Source organism: Syngnathoides biaculeatus, chromosome 12, assembly GCF_019802595.1.
Source record: "Syngnathoides biaculeatus isolate LvHL_M chromosome 12, ASM1980259v1, whole genome shotgun sequence".
Taxonomy (NCBI): Eukaryota; Metazoa; Chordata; class Actinopteri; order Syngnathiformes; family Syngnathidae; genus Syngnathoides; species Syngnathoides biaculeatus.
Genome location: NC_084651.1, coordinates 27,411,032 through 27,427,873, shown reverse-complemented (window position 1 = coordinate 27,427,873; position 16,842 = coordinate 27,411,032). Strand labels below are relative to the sequence as shown.

The 16,842-nt window shown below is 43.2% G+C and overlaps 2 protein-coding genes across 33 annotated transcripts in view; one reads left to right on the top strand and one right to left on the bottom strand.

Moving 5' to 3' along the window:
- The window catches only part of si:ch211-250c4.3 (uncharacterized protein LOC100535981 homolog), a 59,279-nt gene that overhangs the window by 36,948 nt on the left and 5,489 nt on the right, over positions 1-16,842 (top strand). For 9 of the 18 annotated variants that reach the window (XR_009797304.1, XR_009797303.1, XR_009797305.1 and 6 more), the window contains 3 exons: positions 3,262-3,371; positions 3,747-3,847; positions 16,727-16,836. Coding sequence is in view for 7 of the 18 variants with exons in the window: in XM_061836187.1 (XP_061692171.1) it covers positions 3,262-3,371; positions 3,747-3,847; positions 16,727-16,836 (321 nt within the window). In the remaining 11 variants the exon portion in view is untranslated. Of the gene's footprint in view, positions 1-3,261; positions 3,372-3,746; positions 3,849-4,072; positions 4,191-6,634; positions 6,693-8,358; positions 8,459-16,726; positions 16,837-16,842 lie in introns of those variants that run through there. The other 9 variants (XR_009797307.1, XR_009797308.1, XR_009797306.1 and 6 more) reach the window with 4 other exon arrangements.
- Positions 6,763-16,842, bottom strand: part of LOC133509353 (cGMP-dependent protein kinase 2) — a 120,943-nt gene continuing 110,863 nt past the window's right edge. For 11 of the 15 annotated variants that reach the window (XM_061836175.1, XM_061836176.1, XM_061836174.1 and 8 more), the window contains 2 exons: positions 16,434-16,500; positions 16,154-16,265 (listed from right to left, as the gene is read on the bottom strand). In XM_061836175.1, the coding sequence (XP_061692159.1) occupies positions 16,170-16,265; positions 16,434-16,500 (163 nt within the window). In that variant the 3' untranslated portion in view covers positions 16,154-16,169. Of the gene's footprint in view, positions 8,406-13,200; positions 13,309-16,153; positions 16,266-16,433; positions 16,501-16,842 lie in introns of those variants that run through there. The other 4 variants (XM_061836167.1, XM_061836168.1, XM_061836169.1 and 1 more) reach the window with 4 other exon arrangements.

The following is a 16,842-nucleotide window of genomic DNA, read 5'->3' as shown; positions in this document are numbered from 1 at the left end:
GACATTTATTGTGCATTCAAGAATCTAGTCCAATTAATTAAAGAAAAATCAAATTTTGTTTTTTGAAAACCATCTAGTAACCTGGATAAAGCGTTTCTGCTTCTTCTTTTCCATCCAAAAAAGCTTCTTTGAACCAGGATCCATCGCAATACCCATGGCCAAGGTAGGTTTTGGATCTGGCTCAGGGCTGCCTGTACCCTGCTGCTGTTTGTTCTGCTGCTGGATCCTGCACAACTTTCTCCTTCGCTGCCGCAGTTGCTTCCTTTGGTTGTGGCGCTGCCTCAAAACCTTGTGCACCTGCTCAAACTCAGCTGTCCGACACTTCCGTCTTTGACACTCATCATTTTGAAGAAGGAATGGACACAAACTATGCCGAGTAACTCAAAGTGGCGTTGCTCATAAACAGGCTACACATCAAGAAACATTGAAATGCAGCATGGCAGCAGTTGGAGCTCTTATCAGAGTAAAAGAAGTAATATGATAATCTAACAGTTGCTCTGACTGGAGTCTGAATATTCAGATTAATTCTCCTTTTCAGGCACAATCAAATCCCAATTCAAGTCACCACCGATTTTCTAGCCTTGACTGTGCAGACTGCATAAAGAAGAAAGAACTCAGGGTGGTGGAACAACATTAGTAACGTGTTTGTTTTCTACTGATCTTTATCAACACCTTACTTTGAGCCTGGTGTGGTTCAACCTATTCAAATACATTAGACACCTCACATGTCTTAGGTCAACCATCTTTTTCATCACTCATACATCCATCCATTTTCAATACTGCTCATCCTGGTTAGGGTCGCAAGGCGCTGGAGCCTATCCCAAGTGATTTTGGGCGATTGGTCACCAGTTTGTTGTAAGGCACATATAGGCACGAGCAAACATTTGCACTCACATTCACACCGCCAATGAGCAGGAAGTGAACACATTCTACTCGCAACAAAGTGAGGCATGTCTACCACTACAGTGTCAGTGATCATTCATACAATAGATGAGTAATCATAGAATTAAGGAAGGAGGAAGAACACACATTTAACTGTTGCCCTTTTACACTGAGCCCACATTTTTCATTTAATTAAAATATTTCACATTGTGTTGCAGATATGATTAAAAATATTAGAAAAATAAAAGGCAAACTGCAAAATATTAGAAAAATAAAAGGCAAACTGCAAATTACGTGTACCGGTAGTTGGTTGAATAGACTTACTAAATGGATTTTTCAACACTTCCTGTATATTCTTTTTTTTAATGAAAGTGTGTAGAAACTTCATAAATGGTCCCAACTTTTTAGTCCAGTATTATTGCTGTTTTGTATGCTTGTACAGTATATGTACATTTAAATAAACGATGATTAAAGAAATAAACATTGTAATGTCTTGAAAAATGTCGATTCCAATAGATGGAATAAGTGGTACCAAATAGCTTCATGAATTTAATAAAGCCAAATTTAGGCAACATTCCAGATGAATGTCAACAAAAGTAAAATTTAAATTAAAAATAATAATAATAAAAAGCAAGAGCACGACTAAAATTGAGTATTTCTTTGTACCAGAATGGCATCGCTGTGTCCTGCACGACATTATTGGCGAAAGTTGAGGTTGGGGGTCTGGGAGCTTTTTGAATGACTCCCTGGAGGTCCGTGCCCAGGTTCACTTTAGGAACCACTGATCAAGACAAAGCCTATGAGAGAGTACTAAGACAGGAACTATGGTACTCCACATGTAAGTATGGTGTGGTGGAGAAATGTTAGAATAGTACAGGACATGTATGATGGCAGCAGAACAATGGTGAGGTGTGCCGTAGGTGTGACAGAAGAATTTAAGGTGGAAGTGGGACTGCATCACGGATCAGCTCTGAGCCCGTTCCTGTTTGCAGTGGTAATGGATAGGCTGACGAATGAGGTTAGACTGGAATCCCCTTGGAACATGATGTTCGCAGATGATATTGTGATATGCAGTGAAAGCAGAGATCAGGTGGAGGAACAATTCGAAAGATGGAGACATGCACTGAAAAGGAGAGGAGTGAAGAATAACCAAAGTAAAACAGAATATGTGTGCGTGAATGAGAGGAGTGGAGGGGGAAGAATGAAGCTCCAGGGAGAAGAGATAATGAGGGTGGACAATTTCAAAAATAGGGTCAACAATCCAGAGCAATGGTGAGTGTGTTAAGGAATTGAAGAAACGGGTCCAAGCAGGTTGGAACAGCTGGTGGAAGGTGTCTTGTGTGTTATTTGACAAAAGAGTTTATAAAACAGTAGCGAGGCAGGCCATAATGTACGGATTAGAGACGGTGGCACTGAAGAAACAACAGGAAGCAGAACTGGAGGTAGCAGAAATGAAGATGTTGAGGTTCTCGCTCGGAGTGAGCATTTCGGATACGATTAGAAATGAGCTCATTAGAGGGACAGCCAAAGTTGGATGTTTTAGAGACAAGGTTCGAGAGGGCAGACTTTGATGGTTTGGACATGTCCAGAGGGGAGAGAGTGAGTATATTTGTAGAAGGGTGCTGAGGATGGAGCTGCCAGGCAAAAGAACGAAATGCAGACCAAAGAAAAGGTTGATGGATGTGGTGAGGGAAGACATGAGGGGAGCTGGGGTTAGAGAGGAAGATGCAGGAGATAGGCTAAGATGAAAAAAGATGACAAGCTATGGCAACCCCTAACGGGACAAGCCAAAAGGAAAAGAAAAAGTACAATTATAAATCCTCAAAATGATAGGAGATTCATGCAAGCTGGTGTGGGTTCAGCCATCACACAATTTTCTTCAAGAAGACACTTAATTAGTTGCCTAAATTTTGTTCAAGGCAGCAGTTTAAAAAAAAAGTTTTATCCAGAACTCATCAATAGGCTTGTTTAAATCTATAATTTCTGCCATTTAAAAGCTTTTGGGCGGCACGATGAGGCATCTGGTTGGATCATTGGCCTCACAGTTCTAACGACCGGGGTTCAAATCCCGTGCCCGCCTCTGTGGAGTTTACATGTTCTCCGCGTGCCTGCGTGGGGTTTCTTTGGGAATTCGGGTTTCCTAACAAAAATCCCCCAAAACATGCAATATTAATTGGACACTCTAAAATGCCCTGTAGTATGATTGTGAGTGCGACTGTTGTCTTTCTCCATGTGCCCTGTGATTGGCTGGCAACCAGTTCAGGGTGTACCAATGACAGCTGGGATAAGCTCCAGCACTCCCATTACCCTTGTGAGGATAAGCAGTGTTCCATGAAGGACTGATATCAGCAAACCTCTTGATTCTACTCTCAATTCCAGATGTGTGTTACGAGAGTTTAGAACCAAGACGTCTCAACCGAATGAGTTACAACGAGGCTGATGTCTTCCTCTGTGAAAGCTCCGAAGGGCTTTCCACCCCTCATGGGCTGGTAAGTCATCTGCACATGTTGAGGTCCCTGTAAGTCTAGAATTTTTATTATGTGAGAGTTTTGCAGTGTTAAGAGTTCAAACATCTGAGTCAAAAATGTGTTTTGAAAGCACTGGAATTCAATTATTGGTCTCTCCCAATGACCCTGACGTTCCCCCCCAAGTTTCTACTGCCTTATAATGAGATAAATGTTTCATCAGCTTCCCAAATACTGAACAGGATTTATGTCAGTTTACTCAAGATGAAGTAAAATTGTCCAAGTAGTTACAAATAATTACCTGTATTCCAACTCAAATTGGCCATAAAATTGATTGGCCCATATGTTCCTTCGACCTTATTCTTTTGTATTTAATGTTTTGCTCCTTTCTATCTACAGGGTGATTACGACACATGCAGCAAGGACCTGATGAAGAGAACCAAGAGTAAACTGGGATTAAGCACATCCTCACTGAAGATGTCATGTCCACAACTCTACAGGTGAACCACCCTTGTCTCTATCTATCTATCTATCTATCTATCTATCTATCTATCTATCTATCTATCTATCTATCTATCTATCTATCTATCTATCTATCTATCTATCTATCTATCTATCTATCTATCTATCTATCTATCTATCTATCTATCTATCTATCTATCTATCTATCTATCTATCTATCTATCTATCTATCTATCTGATTTTGAGCCGCTTGTCCACACAAGGGTCTTGGGAGTGCTCGAGCCAATCCCAGATATCATCGGGCAGGAGGTGGGGTACACCCTGAACTGGTCGCCAGCCAATCCCAGAGCAGATAGAGACAAACAACAGTTGCGCTCACAAGTACACCGAGGGGCAGTTTAGAGTCTCCAATGAATGCATGTTTTGGGGATGTGGGAGGAAACCAGAGCACTTAGAAATTGAATGGAAATTTTCATCGTAGGTGCATGTCCACTGTGAAAGAGATAAGCTAACAAGAAAAATCCAGAAATCACAATTTCTTACATGATTTATTTGTGTGATACAGCTCCAAATAAGTATTTGAACACTTGTCTATCAGCTAGAATTCTAACCCTCAAGACCTGTTAGTCCGCCTTTAAAAGTCCACCTCCACTCCATGTGTTATTCCGAATCAGATAGACCTGTGTGAGGTTGTTAGCAACATAAAGATACCTGTCCACCCCATACAAGCAGTAAGACTCAAACTTGTAACATGTCCAAAGTCACAAGAGACAAAATTGTACAACTCCACACGGCTGGAATGGACTACAGAGAAATTGCCAAGCAGTTTGGTGAATAAAGGTCCACCGTTGGAGCAATCATTAGAAAATGGAAGAAGCTAAACATGACGGTATATCTCAATCGGAGTGGAGCCCCATGCAAGATATCACCTCGCGGAGTCTCAATGATTCTTAGAAAGGTGAGGAATCAGCCCAGGACTACATGACAGGACTTGGTCAATTACCTGAAAAGAGCTGGGACCGCCGTTTCCAAGGTGACTGTTGTTAATACATTAAGATGTGATGGTTTGAAATCATGCATGGCAAGGAAGGTTCCCCTGCTTAACCAGCACATGTCAAGGCCCGTGTTAAATTTGCCAATGACCATTTGGATGATACATAGGAGTCATGGGAGAAAGTTTTGTTGTCAGATGAGACCAAATTTGAACTTTTTGGTCATAATCCCACTAACCGTGTTTGGAAGAAGACAAATGATGAGTTCCATCCAAGGTGGTGGTGATCATTTGACAGCTCCGCCCCTCTCTTCACCCGAGTGTCCAAGACATGTGGTCGCAAGTCCGATGACACGACTACAAAGTCGATCATCGTACTGCGGCCTCAGGTGTCCTGGTGCCAGGTGCTCATGTGGACACCCCTATGCCTGAACATGGTGTTCGTTATGGACAATGAGCACAGAAGTACAGAAGGACACCACTCGGGTTCTGATTGGGGGGTGCGTTCTTCCCATTCATACCCCTCCAGGTCTCACTGTCATGCCCACATGAGCATTGAAGTCCCCCAGCAGAATGATGGAGTCCCCAGGGGGAGCGCTCTCTCGTATCCCTCTTAGGAAAAATGGTGGGTAATCTGAACTGCTGTTTGGTGCATAAGCACAAAAAACAGTCAGGACCCGTCCCCCTACCTGAAGGCGGAGGGAGGCTACCCTCTCATTCACTGGGGTAAATCCCAATGTACAGGCCCCGAGTCGGGGGGCAATGAGTATACCCACACCTGCTCGGCGTCTCTCACTGTGGGCAACTCCAGAGTGGAACAGAGTCTAACCCCTCTCTAGAGGAGTGGTACCAGAGCCCAAGTGGTATGTAGAGGCGAGTCCGACTATATATAGTTTGAACTTCTCGACTTCACGCACCAACTTCAGCACCTTCCCTGCCAAAGAGTTGACATTCCATGTCCCTTAAGCTAGTTTGTGTAGCCGGGAATTGGATTGGCAAGGTCTTTAGCCTTTGGCCACTACCCAGCTCACATTGCACCCAACCCCTTTGGCCCCTCTCAAAGGTGGGAGCCAATGGGAAGGGCGACCCATGTTACCCTTTTGGGCTGTGCCCGGCCAAGCCCCATGCGTGTAGGCGCGGCCACCAGGTGCTCGCCATTTAGCCCCACCTCCAGGCTTGGCTCCAGAGGGGGGCCCTGGTGACCGGCGTCCGGGCAAGGTAACCAAGATCCAATTTTTGTATTCGTCAAAGGGGTTTTGGAGTCGTATTTTGCCTGGTCCCTCACCTAGGAAGTTTTTGTCCTGGGTGACTCTACCAGGGGCATGAAGCCCCTAGACAACTTGGCTCCTCAGATCATCGGGACACACAAACCCCTCCACGACGATAAGATGACATAGACTCAAGGAGGGGCACTGTGTGTCTGGACACTATAAATTGCCCCTAGTTGTGATTGTGAGTGCGATGGGGTTCTGCCTCCATGTGCCCTGTGATTGGCTGGCCCCAGCATTCCTGGAACCTTTGTGAGGATAAGTGGCTAAGAAAATGGATAGATAGCTAGCTAGATAGATAGATAGATAGATAGATAGAGAGAGAGAGAGAGAGAGAGAAAACAAGAGAGAGAGAGAGAGAGAGAGAGAGAGAGAGAGAGAGAGAGAGTATTGACTGGAGACCAGTCCAGGGTGTGGTTTTCCTTTTGCCTGAAGTCAACTGGAAGAGGCTCCAGCTCTGCAGAGATCCTCAACAGGATGAGTGGCACAGAAAATGGATCGATAATAATTACTGTGAACGTTTGAGCTATCAGGATAAATTTTTTTGATTGCTTGTATATTTGCAGGCCTGATCTCGGACAAAAGGAACGAGGTGACCGAAACAGGAACTCCATGATTGTCTTGGTACACCCTAACAAACAAATTGCAAACTGTTGACAACTTCATATCCAGCTCCAAATATTTAAAGGTCTTTAGAAGCATCAATATTTTACGCAATTTACAGTACAAGGTTGAATACAGTTCATTCCAAGATGCTGGTTACAACCCGATTTTTTTTCTAGAAAAAGTAATAGAAATAGATATTTGAAATCCTCAGGAAAAAGCTGTTTGAATCCTTCATTCTACTGCTGATGGTCTCGCACGCTCAAAAAGAGTTTGCGGTGACACACGGCAAATGAGAATTGTGACCTAAAAAGCAGGGGTTGTAAAATTTTAAACATACAGATACAGTATTATGCAATTCTGTCTCAAGGATAAAAAAGTACACCTATATTATGATACTGACTGAGAAATAAACACACACAAGAGGTTTCCTTTGTCAAAGTGGAAGAACTTTAACTAAATTGTCATCTGTCATCTAAACTGTCGTCTGAGGGCAGCGACCCCAAGTAGAAAACAACCATAACTGCACCTCATATACACGTATACAGTATTAATTGTACAAGTAAAATACTTTGTCATGATAACTTGTGTTTTGTATTTAAAAAAAATATATATTGATGCGTGCCCCAGTAGTTGTGGATCAACTTCAGCATCTGTTTGTGTGAGCTATAAAGTTTGCAACCATTTTTGCAAACGCAATCCTTTAGTACAAATGCAAGTCCTGGGGGCCAAATGCAGCCCACCGCAATATTATCTGTGGCCTGCTAAAGCAAGTCATTTTCTACTTCACAAATCTATACCATTATTGAAAATTATAGTCACTTTTGATCAGGAGATACTACAGCCTTTAAAAAAATATCAAACTTAAAAAAAAAATGTACTTGAAGAAAGCATCAAAGTTATTTGTAAAACTAGATATCCATCAATCTTGTTGTGTACTGTGCCAGTGACAAGGATTAGGCTCAATTGTAATTAGCAAAAATCTGGGAATGATTGATGTTCATTAAGAATCTCCCTTTTTATGATTCCCCTAAGTAATACTAATTACAGTATGCTATAATATGCAGAGGCATTTGTACATTTATATATTACAGTTTTCAGTAAATAATGGTCCTCGGATGGAAACTATTTTGTCTTTATCGTATCTTTTTCTGACAGAATAAGAAAGAAAGTCATCTTGTCTTTGTGAATTTTTATTACAAGGAAAAAAAGTCTTTGCAGAGACAGGAAAAGGTACAAGTCTGACTAGATGTCACCCCTTACTGAAGTCCAAACAAACATTGTACAGAAGTGACAGAGAAAAAAAAAGCCAAACAATTATCTGTCTAGCTGCACTCAACTCATCTTTATAAAAAAACAAAAAACAACAACAACAAAAAAAAAAACCCCAAAAAAGCAAAACAAAACAGAAAGTAGTCACACGATGGAAAAATAAAGCATGTGAAGGTTGTTCCACCAGTCCTCCTATCTGGGTATGCAAGTTTTAAAATTATATGACACTTTATTGAAATTATTTTTGCAAATCTGAGAGCCCAAGTTTGACAACCATATCTATACAAGAAAACTGGAAAATATTTTTTTTTGGATGGAGGCAATCCCTAAAGTTTAGACAGTATATTGTATGTCAAGAAAATAAAATTAAGTGACTAACTACATCCATCTCTGTCCATCTTCAAATCCGATCCAGATGTCGTCACACAGGATTAGGAGGAGTGCATGGCAGATGATTAAGGACTGGGAACAGAAAATGGAAGCAATGAAGAAGAAATAATTTAATTTAATTTGGGAATTAACGAGACGTTTCCAGAATGAGGATGCTATAGCTGTACAGTATGTCCCGTGTACTGTCATGTCAAATATATGTCAAATATGTCAAATTGAGGGAAAGAAAGGTTAATATACAGTGAAGAAAATAAATATTTGAACACCCTGCTATATTGCAAGTTCTCCCACTTAAAAATCATGGAAGGATCTGTAATTTTCATCGTAGGTGCATGTACACTGTGAGAGAGATAATCTAAATAGAAAAATCCAGACATAATAATGTATGATTTTTTTTAACGATTTATTTGAGTGATCCAGCTGCAAATAAGTATTTGAACACCTGTCTATCAGATAGAATTCTGACCCTCAAAGACCCATTAGTCCGCCTTTGAAAGTCAACCTCCACTCCATGTATTATCCTGAATCAGATGCACCTGTGTGAGGTCTTTATCTGCATAAAGACACATGTCCACCCCATACAATCAGTAAGACTCAAACTTGTAACATGGCCATCGCCACCCTTTTCTGGCTGAGGACCATGGTCTCAGATTTGGAGGTGCTGATTCTCATCCCAGCCGCTTCCCACTCAGCTGCAAACCGCTCCAGTGAGCGTTGGAGATCACGGCTTGATTAAGCCAACAGAACCACATCATCTGCAAAGAGCAGCGATGCGATGCTGAGGCAACTGAGCCATTCATCCTCTTCGCCTCAGCTGGGCACGAAATTCTGTCCATAAAAGTTGTGAATAGAATTTGTGACAATGGGCAATCTTGGCGGAGTCCAATTCTCACTGGAAATGAGTCCGACTTATTGCTGCCAATGTGGACCAAACACTGACATCGGTCGTAGAGGGACCAAACAGCCCGTATCAGGGGGCTCGGTACCCCATACTCCCGAAGAACCCCCCACGAGACGCCCTGAGGGACACGTTCGAACGCTTTCTCCAAGTCCACAAAACACAGGTAGACTGGTTGAGTGAACTCTAATGCTCCCTCGTGGATCCTGCCGAGGGTGTAGATTTGGTCCACTGTTCCACGTTCAGGACGAAAATCACATTGCTCCTCCTGGATCTGAGATTCGACTTCCTGACGAACTCTTCTCTCCAGCACCCCTGAATAGACTTTACCAGAGAGGCTGAGGAGTGTGATCCCCTCTTGTTGGAACACACCCTTTATAAACAGGTGGACCACCACCCCAATCTGCCAATCCAGAGGCACTGTTCCCGATGTCCATGTGATGTTGCAGAGGCGTGTCAAACAGGGCATCCAGAGCCTTTAGGAAGTCCGGTTGGATCTCATCCACCCCTGGGGCAATGCCACCAAGGAGCTTTTTAACCACCCCAATGACCTCAATCCCAGAGATACAAGAGCCCGCCTCAGAGAACCCAGACTTGGCTTTCTCATGGGAAGGCGTGTTGGTGGAATTGAGGAGGTCTTCGAAGTATTCTCCCCACCGACTTACAACATCCCGAGTTGAGGTCAGCAGTGCCCCGTTCGCACTATACACAGTGTTGACGGTTCTCCTGAGACGCCGGACGCTGAACCAGAATTTCCTCGAAGCTGTCCAGTAAGTCGTTCTCCATGGCCTCACCACACTCCTCCCATGCCCGAGTTTTTGCCTCAGTAAACATAAAAGCTGCATTCCGCTTGCCCAGCTGGCCAGCTGCCATGGAAGTCCCACAATGCCCGATAGAGTTCCTTCTTCAGCTTGACACCATCGCTCACTGTTGGTGTCCACCAATGTGTTTGGGGGTTGCTTCCACGACAGGCCCTGACCACCTTACGGCCATAGCTCCAGTCGGCCACCTCAGCAATGGAGGCATGGAACATCATCCACTTGGACTCAATGTCCCCCGCCTCCTCTGGAATATGGGCAAAGTTCTGTTGGAGGTGGGAGTTGAAACTCCTTCTGACAGAGAAATCTGCCAGCTGTTCCCAGCAGACACTCACAGTATGTTTGGGCCTGCCAGGATGGACGAGCATCTTCCCCCACCATCAGAGCCAACTCACCACCAGGTGGTGATCAGTGGACAGTTCAGAATCAGATTCAGAATCAACTTTATTGGCCAAGTGTGGAAAAACACAAGAAATTTTTCTTCGGCAGTCAGACATTCAAAACAAAGAACAACAAAGCAACAAGAACAAAGAACAAGACATTTCTGTTTATAGGAACGATTCCTTATAAGTCGTGCAAGATATAAAATCTACTTCATTTAGAACAAGTAAGAGATAAGTGCCTGAACGTCCCACATTGTGTTAAGCTTGTGCAGAGTGCTTTTACCTATTCGCGGTTCCTGTTATAGACCAGTGCAATTCCAATTGTGCAAAGGGAGCAGTTTAAAGTGACGAATCGTGCGGTCTACTAAATACAATAAAAAAATAAATATGAAAAAATACATCACTAATACTAAGACTGATTGGACCAGCAGGATGTGAGTGAGTGTCCTAACATGGCACAAGGCAGAAAAATAGTAGGTTCGCTGATCAAGAATTTAATGACTTAATTGCCAGAGGGGAAGAAATGTTCAAATGCCTGCTTCTTCAGACATTCATTAATCTGTAGCGTTTTCCCAACAGAAGGACACCGGAAGAGCTGGTGGCCAGGATGTGGAGGATCCGAAAGGATCCTGCCTTCTCTGGACCTAGTTCGCATTGCATGCAACTCCTCAATAATGGATAACATGGTGCCGACAAGCCATTGAGCGGTTTTGATTGTCCGTTGCAGTCTGTACATGTCCTTTTTTTGTGGCGGCCTCAAAACTGACTGTGATGGAGGTACACAGTACTGACTGGATGAACGCTGTGTAGAACTATCTCAGCAGCTCTTGTGAGAGGCCGTGCTTCCTCAGAAGCTGCAAGAAGTACATTCTTTGATGTTCTTTTTTGAAGATGGAGTTTTTGTCCGTCTCCCACTTCAGGTCCTCTGACACTGTAATTCCCAAGAACCTGAAGGTTTTGGGGATGGACACAAAAGAGTTGGACAGAGTCACGGGTAGCTGTGGTGAAGGATGGCAATCATCTGCCAGTCATGTTCAACGCCAGGTTGTGTTGTGTTGGTTGTGTTCACACCTAAAAGCTCAAGTCTCGCCACTTCCCATTGATACGCAGACTCATCACCGTCTTTGATGAGGCCGATGACCATGGTATCATCTGGTTTCTTCAGAAGCTTTGCATGACGTGAGGTGCAGTCGTTCATGTATAGCGAGAAGAGCAGAGGGGAGAGGACACAACCATGGGGTGCCAGGGTGCTAAAAGCAGACTGTGATAGGGGTACACAATACTGATTGGATGACTGCTGTGTAGTACAGTCTCAGCAGCTCTTGTAACAGGCCATGCTTCCTCAGAAGCTGCAAGAAGTACACCCTTTGCTGGGCTTTTTTGAGGATGGAGTTAATGTTTGTCTCCCACTTCAGGTCCTCTGAAACTTTAATTCTCAAGAACCACACCAAAGCTTCAGTCTCGCCATTTCATCTCGATACACAGATTCGTCGCCGTCTTTGATGAGGTCGATGACCGTGGTGTCATCTGCGAACTTCAGAAGATTGACAGTCGGATTCCACGAGGTGCAGTTGTTCGTGTATATCGAGAAGAGCAAAGGGGAGAGGACGCAACTTTGGGCTTCCCCAGTGTTGGTAGTGCGCGTGGATGAGGCGGTGTCCTCCAGCCTCCGCTGCAATGCCTGTCAGGAAGTTGTAAATTCTCCGGGAGATGACAGGCAAGAGGCTGAGCTGGAGAGGTTTGGAGGAAAGGAGTTCAGGGATGATGGTGTTGAACGCAGAGCTGAAGTCCACGAACAGGATCCTTGCATCGGTACCCTCACTATCAAGATGTTCAAAGATGAGATGCAGACCCATGTTGACGGCATCATTCACAGAGCCGTTAGCTCTATAGGAAAACTGCAGAGGGTCCACTTGGGGACCTGTAATGAATTTTCAAAGATACTCCAGTCTGTTCAGTAAAAGCGGGTTTGAAGTTTTAATTTACTAAATTACTAAAGGCTTTGCACATTTAAGTGCTTGCCTCTATGTAGGTATTAAGTACAGCAAGCAGTGATCAGAGGAGGCAATGGGTGCGCGAGGAATTGCACGATATGCGTTCTTGATGGATGTATAACAATGATCTACAGTGTTATTTGCCCTTGTTGGACATTCAACGTGCCGCTTATATTCAGGGAGTTTGTGGTTAAGTTCAGCTGTGTTAAAATCCCCTAGGATAATGAGCGGCGACTCTGGGTGTTTTTTCTCAATCTCGTTTATCTGGACGAGCATTAGCAGTGCTGCATTCATGCTAGCTTGAGGCGGAATGTAAACACCAACTAAAATGAAAGATGTGAACTCACGTGAGGAATTAAACGGCTTACAGTTCAAAACCAGTGACTCTAAATGCGGGCTGCAGTGTGTGCTGAGCTGTGTAATGTCTGTGCACCATTTCTCATATATATAAAAGCATATTCCACAGTCTTTCATTTTCCATGTTAGCTCAGCGACACGGTCCGAGGTTGAAGCAAGTAGCGTGATGGCGGCATCGGGTACTCGACCACAAACCCAAGTCTCCGTGAAGCACAGAGCCGCAGAACATCCAAAGTCTTTGGAGGTCTTAATCAGAAGCTGAAGTCCATCCATTTTACTGGCTCGGGAGCATAGCTTTGCAAGATGGATCGTCGGAAGCATTAGACGATCTCCCCTCTTTCGCAGGTGAACTTATGTACCAGCTCGCGTCCCTCTACGTTGCGAGGCTTTGAAGAGAGCTTCGACTGGCAACTCTGGTAAAAGATTTAGTGAATTGGCTAGACTTGTCAAAAAAAAAAAAAAAGTCAGGAGAAGACTCTCTGATGGTGAGCAAGTCCTCTCTTGTCTACTTGAGTCCCAAGATGCCTGAAAAACACAAAAAGACAAACAGTACCAGAGAGAACGTACCAAAGGCTGTCACACTGGTAGGCGCCATCTTGTGCATGGACATGCACTACTAATCTTTTTACACATGCAAGTTTGGATCAAGGAGTCCGCCGGTGTGCAACATATGTGCAACAATACTCTGGCACTGTAACACTTGAACTGCCAGGCTTAAATCCAGGTTGTGACGAGTGCTGATTGAAGAGAGGTGTGCAGGCGAAGAGGTGATCAGTGCTAGAAGGGAGGGAAAAAGAGAAGAGGGTGCCACCCACGGTCCGCAGAGGAGATTCAAGACACTGACATAGGATCAGTCGATCCATCCATCCAATTTCTTTGACGCTTATCCTCATGAGGGTTGGGGGGAGTGCTGGAGCCTATCCCAGCTGTCAACGAGCAGGAGGTAGGGTACACCCTGAACTGGTTGCCAGCCAATTACAGGGCACATAGAGACAAACAGTCGCACTTACAATCACACCTACAGGCAAATTAAAGTCTCAAATTAATGTTGCATGTTTTTGGGATGTGGGAGGAAACTGGAGTGCCCGGAGAGAACCCACACAGGGAGAACATGCAGACTCCACACAGGCGGGGCCGGGATCGAACCCAGATCTTCAGAACTGTGAGGCCAACGCTTTACCAGCTGCTTCACCGTGCCGACTCACTGAATCAATGTTCCCTCTAATTTTGTACGTGTCTGAGCAAACACACTAAGGCCATGAGCACTACCTGTGAGCAACATCAGCCGTATGCACTGTGGTCAGATCAGTGTCATCCATTGAAGTCAAATGGCTCATTCAAAGATTCAGATTACAGCATTTACATTCCCATCAGAACATTTTTTCCAACAATTTTGTGTTTTTGCAAATTTACACTGAAAATGTCAACAAACCAAAAAAAAAAAAAAAATACATTGCCAACCCAACCAAACCAAGCCAACTATGAACCATAAATTTGAAATGTCGCTTTTCAACTTTTTTCAGCTCTTCTTTTTTTAACCCAGAATGATATGGCCATCTGTTTTTCATGGTGTAAAAGTGAATTATTGCTTGAAGAATATCTTTAGCAATGCATGGTGAAAGCTGAATGATGCTCCCAAACAGTTTTAGGGTTAATGTTACGTTGCCTCCTATATTCAAAATACAGAATTAGCTCTTTGGGCACTGTATTGTCTGTGCTTTGATCCTCAGGGTGTGCCAACGTGGAATTTTAACATTACACACCATCTCATCCTGCACTTTCTACTTTGGCTTCAGACTCTATCTTTCTCACTGAAAAAAGAGAAAATCTCGTCCAATTTCACAACTTTTTTCTTCCATTATTCACATACTCCGACATTCATTAAAACAACAGCATTTCTTTTTTTTTTCTTTTGCCATTATTATCGAGAGTAAACATAAGCAGCATGTCTAACTCATCTTTGCTCTATGTTGCCCAGACTGTGTTGCTAACTAAAGCACTTGGTGTTGGACGGTGTTTGTAGTTATGAGTGTACCCCTTTAAGAGCCGGAGAGTGGCGGAGTCTGGTAAAGTAGGAAGTAGAATGTGTGGCCCGGTGTGGCTGAGCAGCAGCTCCTTGTGAGAGATAGTTGTGCTGAGTGTTTAACAACAACAAAAAAAAGGCGGTCAGGTTGTTGTTCACTGCGCTGGATCTGTTTTCATCTGCGCTGAGTGTGCAACAACTCCGTAAATGCGCAGTTTTTGAGGGAACGTTGCAGTGGGTGCGCAAAAAGTTGAAGAAAATACCATTTATATGATATCTGCTTGCGGTTTCTGAATGATTGATTCAGTGATGGACAGCACTGTCCACATTCATCCTGCACATAAGTGGGTATCATTTTCTCTGGACAGAAAGGGCTTACCACATGAATTGCTTTTTTTCATCAAAATGTCACTGGTCTGTTTTTTGATACTGAACAACTGTTCCAAAGAAGAGCTACAAGCTGTTTAGTCTAACTTCCATTTCAGGTTTACTGTAAAACTAAGCACAAAACAAAGAAAATTGGACATTGTGCATTTGAAGCAATCACTTTTGTTTTGGAAAAAATGTTAAATTGATGCTAACAAAACAGTGCACAACACCATATGTTACATAGAATTGGTGTCTCGGTATAACTCTTCAAACCTCAGATATTAGAAAACAAACAGTGGAGAAACTCATGTAGACAGACATACTCACAAGCATACATTCTTTATCCTCTGGAAAGAAGGAACTATATTACTCAATCTTATGGAGGAGTTGTGACCGTCTCCATCTTTTTCAATATGCCTGCATTATATTGCTCCAGTGGCCAACGCGTGCACATCAATGGAGCAATACGCTGTCCATTGAATTGAAGCAAGATATGTGCCACAAATTGTTTAGTTTTTTAGAATCTGTTTTTGTCACTACTGTATGTTTTTATATAGTATACTATAATATCACATTGTGCAAAAAAAAGTATTTTTGAGGGGGAGGTTGAAAAAGATCAGAGGCATTTCCATTTATTCTAATCGGGAAAGATAATTTGAGGGATGAGGAATTTGTATCTCACGGCACTCCTGCCTACTACTGTTTCTACTGTGGTTCGGAAAGTTTCTTGAGTTTGTTGTTGACCGTCTAATGAAATTATATGTTCATAATTAATGAACAAATAAACCCCATTTGAATTCCTGTTTTTGCTGGTGAAAAACTTTTAAAGCATTAAGTATATAACAGTTGCATGGCTCAGGTAGTAGTGTGGCCATCTACCAAATGGAAGCTTGCAGTGAATGAGAGACGATGTTGAAATGCAGTGAGCACCCAGACGGTAGGAAGGACAATACAAGTGAAATCCCATTTACTATTTACATTTTTGCGCGAGAAATCAGAAGTCTTTATCCCATCCAGAAGACTCATCAGGGGTAATTTCCATGTCAGGAGGAAAGATGTCAAAGTGACTGTGATCCATTGGGCCATTCAGCTGTAGAAACAAATGGTTTGCTGACATGTGGTCACTCAGACCTATATTCACAATTCATACGATCTACTGTATTGCTCAAAACTTTGGTTCAAAAAGTTTCCTAAACTCTTGGTATATTTAGACTGGTATATTTTCTCTGTAGAGTTGTGTTTGTGCAAAAGTTCTCACCTCTCTCTTCAAAGGTGACAGAAGCTTGTGCCCCCTCAATCCCTCCCAGTTGAACCCCTGGAACCATCTGTAGGAATAGGTGACATGATCCAAATGAGAAATGTTGACTGTATATTGTACTCCATACAGGATTCATCATTGGCTGGATGACTGTCATTTTTCAACAAATGAACAATGAGAAAGAAATGAGAATGAAACAAAAAAAAAATGTTCTGCATGCAGTTCCATGTTTGCTGCATGGAGGGTGCATCTCCATCCTTTCTCTGTCCCCACTCTCCCCTCTCTATTCACAGTACAGGTCATCGATTAACTCATTACCTTCGGTGTATCGGCGCCTGCCTGTTTCCTGAGATGATCGACAAACTATTGCAGACTCTCTCAGCGGTACCACAGCCCATACTCTGTAAGT